This window comes from Olea europaea, chromosome 12 (assembly GCF_002742605.1).
Source record: "Olea europaea var. sylvestris chromosome 12, O_europaea_v1, whole genome shotgun sequence".
Classification (NCBI taxonomy): Eukaryota; Viridiplantae; Streptophyta; class Magnoliopsida; order Lamiales; family Oleaceae; genus Olea; species Olea europaea.
This window is the reverse complement of record NC_036248.1, coordinates 12,631,897-12,636,948: the sequence shown is the minus strand read 5'-3', so window position 1 is coordinate 12,636,948 and position 5,052 is coordinate 12,631,897. Positions and strand designations below refer to the sequence as shown.

The following is a 5,052-nucleotide window of genomic DNA, read 5'->3' as shown; positions in this document are numbered from 1 at the left end:
CCCAACACCCACACACCCAAATTTTTTTTTTAAAAAAAAAAAAAAAAAAATCTTCATTTGCATTCAGGTGTTAATATTTTTACTGACCAATCGATATTGGTTTGGAACCTTTGGGTTGACAATCTGTGATGGCTATCTTGATCAAATGGGAGAAATACAGTACTAAATATCTGCAAAGTGGAATTGATTTCACTCCAAAAGAGCAGTACTACTATCAGTCCCCTTTGACGGGGGTTGTGGCAAAGTGAATGTAGTGGGAAAACTCAGTTTGTGGGTGTTCAAATTCACCATAAGCATATTATTTCTAAAGAAGATTCTTTATAGTATAAATTTTGTATGTGACTTTGGTTTGTGCTTTCATGTCAGACCAATTTTTACCTGTTAGGTTTCATCCCTAAAGCTCCAGGGTTTATCCATCCAAAGGTGGAGTTAAAGGACTAAGTTTTGCTATATTTTTCTTGCATTTGCCACGTAAATGTCATCACGTTCAAGGGGGTAAAAGGAATCTGTTATCCTCTCTTACTGAATAAAAAATATTAATTTATGTGGTTTATTATTGTTGGATAATGCTAATATGTATTTTTTATTATGTCAATGTCATTTTAAAGGATAATGTAAAATGTATATGCTGCAAAATGAACAAGTAATTTGTTGTCCAGTGGCTGGTGTACTTATGACAGTTCCGAAAACATATTGCACCCACAGACACGCGTGTTTTACTCCCCTTTTACCTGCTTTTACATTTTGGGAATTTGCATTTCATGATGCACTCTAATTCTTATAATTATTTATTTTATAAATCATCTATTACCTAAAGCAATTATATTTGGATCAGCATGAATTTTCTGTTCTAGATTTTCATCTCTATTGGCTTACAATTCATTTCCTTGATTCCTCTTTTCCAGATTCAAGAACAGTGATGGCAGTTTTGGGTAAGTTTCTCGTTTCTAATGCCAGCCTAAACGTGATATCGAACATTTGTTCTGAACATCGACAACAAATGTAAACTACCTCTGAATTATAGGCAATTTCAGCTCTTTTCAGACCCACAAGTCCTTCTCTTCTACCACCTCCGTAGCATGCAAGTCTCCAAATCATTAATTGTTTATTCCATTCTTATGCAGGACCCGCAGATATGGTCGACAATGTGACCGGTGGATTGAAGCTTTTATAGTGGAAGTTCTGCTATTGTTTGGCCTTAAATGGCGGAAGAGCTCCTAAGTTTACAGCTGCATTGAGGAGCTTCTATTGGACGTTGTTTTTATTGTTGCCGATGATGAAAATTTTCAACGATCGATCAATTCTTAACAAAGCGTTGATATTGTTTACTCAATGAATTAAGATTTCATACATTTTATTATCTGACCTTTTTTGCCTTAAGTCTTTGGTTTAACATATAATAGTTTAAAATTGTTTTTTGGAACAACAAGAGTAGCTTTCACTTGGATTGTGTTTCCAGGTTGAATGAATCAAAATTTTGTCTTTGGTAATAGCTCGAGCAGGTAAAATGGTTGTATACGGCCAAGGAACTTTATTTTCATTTTGCATTTTTGCACTGGAACTCTGAAAAATGCTAATAGTGCATGCTTAGCAAAGTGATCAATGGTGAAACATTAATTAACTTTACTGAATAAATGAGTAAAATAAATTTTTAAGGTGCCTAAATGAGTCAAAATAATAGTTTAAGGGTCATTTAAATTGTAAACAAATTTCAGTTGTGAAATTAACTCATTTGGGGCAGGGAATTGGTTGCCCAAAATTCTAATTTTCGGCTAAATAAAAAAAAGAAATATTTGGAACAAAATACTCCGACCTGCCGGATTCGAACCAGCGACCTAAGGATAAGCTGCCATGAACCAACTACAGTCCTCCGCTCTACCAACTGAGCTAAGGTCCGACACTGTAGATGCTTTTAATTTATTTAATATAACTCTTACATAGGTGCTAAGATTTTTGCCCTATCATTGTTTAATCAAAGATCAACCAGGCTCATATTTTAAAATGATAGATTTCATGCGCGGTCACTGAAGTTCCAATGAAATATCAATTGGGTCACTAAATGTTAATTTGTCTTAATTTAATCTTTAAACTTTATTATAGCTTCAAATTTCACCATTCTATCACATTTTGTCACTTATTTTCCTCTCAAAATCAGCATAAATCACTTTATTTTCCTTGAAAAATATCATTTTTCACCTAAATTCAAATTTTGGGGTGATTGACAATTTTTTTCGCGGAAATTATTTTTGAACTTTTGGTCACATGATCTCATTTTTCTCAAAAATAAAAAAACATTTCTTTGGGAATGGGTGATTTTTATTTTTCAGGTAATTCATTCTTTCTCCTATCTATCAATTCTTTCTCATCTACCTATCAATAAAAAATAGACAAGTAAAATATTTTTAGGTTGAAAACTAAATCAATCAAACACATTTAATTAATAATTTCTATAAAAATAAGTTATAGGCAATTGAATTGCTTAAAATTTATTTTTTTAATACAAATTTTATGCTCCCAATTAAACGTACCTTGGTTGAAGGTAATATCATAATCATTTTCCATGTAATTGGTACACTTTAAAAATAAAAATGATAAAATAAATATCATGACAAATTTTAATATGCGTGTTCTTTGTTATTTTATCACTTTAGTACATGACGTGGTGTTGAATCGTCATGCCATGTTGCGATTATGTTCCCATTGTATATATAGTGCTCATTAGTGTGGTTTGCTCGGGTTAGCGCACAAAGGCATAGAGCTCATGCCAAAGGTAACCGGTTAGTTGACTTTCTTTTCGAGGCATGTTTGGACATATGATTCCCGGACTCCACTTACACTCATGGGGAAGGGGCAGAAAAGTTGGAGTACATTAGAATACTTTCTTGGGACTTAAACTTTACTGGCATAAAGATTGAGTCTAAAACTAAGGCGTGCGTACCAATTACAACAAACCAAAAACCAAAAAGATCAAAAACAAAAAAGGTCTGGAATTTGGAATTGTCGTGCAAAGGCAAGCATGACATCATTATGAACATAAAGTTCCAAGGTATGGAATCCCAGAAAGAGGTTAGTCCAACTTAAATGAGATATGACCCGGCTAAAAAACACAATTTCAACTCATCAAGATTCAATCTATTTAGGGAGTGCTCGAGAAAGTGCCGCCTTTCAGGTATTACTTTAAGGAATGTGCTTTTTCCAATTCTATATCTATATGGAATCTCCATCAAGGCTCAATTTTGAGTTGGTCAGTGTATATTGTTGGAAAAAAAAATTGAGTTATGGGCTGACTTTGGCACTAGTTTTGAGTGGAACCCGGTTGTTCAATTTGGAAGATGAAAGTTGATTTGTGTTCTCCTCCGTGAGTACATCGAAATCATATACTTACTTGCCAAAGATAATGTTCGGGTGAATGAGAAATTGAGGCTCAAAGTGTGCCACTCAAAAGGGAGTTTATGTGGGAAAAATGAATTTGTCCCACATAGAAAAAAGATGAGAAACTCCAAAGGTCATTGGCATTAATGGTAGCCTAGCTTATAAATAGTGACTCATTTTCCTCATTTCAATACACAAAAGCAAAAGTTCAAATTTAGAATACACAAGAAATTCATTTGCATAGAGTTCTGTCTTTTCTGCATCTCTGTCTTGGTGGTGGTGTAGTTCAGGCATTAGTTCAGTTCGCCAGAGTGGTTTCTGCGGTGCTTGGAAACTACTGATTTTACCGTTGTATCCTGAAAAACGGACGCTCGTTTTAAACCTCAAGCACGGATGGTGAGGGGGCAAATCTGTTTTAAGGAAATTGAGTGTAACACAGGCCTCGGTTTGAAATTTCATTTCCTGCAATTTCAATTATTCGTCCTATTATTTATCGCAGTAAATTCAATAGTTGATTTGTTGTTCATTCTGTTATTATCCAATTAGTTGTACGACTGTAACTTGCTGTTATATATCATCTTACCGGACAAAAAACATATACGGTATTGAAATCGAGAATACCGAATTCCTCATTTTTCATAAACCGAACGAACTAGTGAAACTTGGGATTTTCCCTACAAGTTTAAAATAGATTTTCAGAAAGAAAAAATTGGTTTCCTATATTGATTATTTCTGAACTGATTAGTTTTTTTTATTTGTTATATTGTGGAAACTAATTTATTGCTTGGTTCTTTCAGAAGACGAAATGACAACCGGTTCCACAAACATGGATTCCAACATGGATGTGTCCCAAGCTGTAGGTACCCAAACTCAGGCTGTGGGTTCTACTATGGGTGCAAGGCCTAGTTCAGCTATAGGTGCAGCTATGGTTGCAGGGCCTAGCTCTGTTATGGCTCAGACTGTGGCTCAAGTGCCAAGTCGTGTTGTGAGCCAACATGTGGCTAATGTTCCAGTTAATGTACCGATTAACCATGGGGAAAAGTAGGAGAAATTCAATGGCTTAAATTTCAAGAGGTGGCGGTAGAAAATGCTGTTCTATCTAACCACCTTGAATCTTGCGAGATTCTTGACTGAAAGTGCTCCAAAACTCTAAGAGGGTGAGGTGGATGTTCAAGCAATCAGTGTTGTTGATGCTTGGAACCACTCGGACTTCTTATGCCGGAATTAACAGCTTGGCAGATTCGCTATACAACGTGTATAGCACCATGAAAATTGCTAAGGAGTTGTGGGAGTCTTTAGACCGAAAATATAAGACTGGGGATGCCGGGGCTAAGAAATTTATCGTTGGCCGATTCTTGGACTATAAGATGGTGGACTCCAAAACTATAATCAGTTAAGTGCAAGAACTCCAAGTGATTCTTCACGAAATTCATGTCGAAGGGATGATTCTGAGTGAAACTTTCCAAGTGGCTGCAATCATTGAAAAATTGCCTCCTGCGTGGAAAGATTTCAAAAATTATCTGAAACACAAACGAAAGGAAATGAACGTTGAAGAACTGATTGTTAGACTTCGAATTGAAGAAGACAATAAGAGTTTCGAAAAGAATTGGTTCAATCCTGGTGCGGCTGAGGCTAATATTGTTGAACATGGTCAAGGTAGTAAGAACTACAAAACCAAAG

At 35.3% G+C, this 5,052-nt stretch overlaps 1 protein-coding gene and 1 non-coding gene across 2 annotated transcripts in view; one reads left to right on the top strand and one right to left on the bottom strand.

Moving 5' to 3' along the window:
• Nucleotides 1-1,380, top strand: part of LOC111405681 (peptidyl-tRNA hydrolase 2, mitochondrial-like) — a 5,545-nt gene extending 4,165 nt beyond the window's left edge. Inside the window, exons 7-8 of the mRNA XM_023034682.1 lie at nucleotides 906-932; nucleotides 1,125-1,380. Of these exons, the coding sequence (XP_022890450.1) occupies nucleotides 906-932; nucleotides 1,125-1,174 (77 nt within the window). The 3' untranslated portion in view covers nucleotides 1,175-1,380. The remainder of the gene's footprint in view (nucleotides 1-905; nucleotides 933-1,124) is intronic.
• A 427-nt stretch (nucleotides 1,381-1,807) lies between these two features.
• TRNAY-GUA lies at nucleotides 1,808-1,897 on the bottom strand. Its single transcript is given in 2 exon segments — nucleotides 1,808-1,843; nucleotides 1,861-1,897. It is a non-coding gene; the product is annotated as a tRNA-Tyr (tRNA).
• Between the last annotated feature and the right edge of the window lie 3,155 nt (nucleotides 1,898-5,052).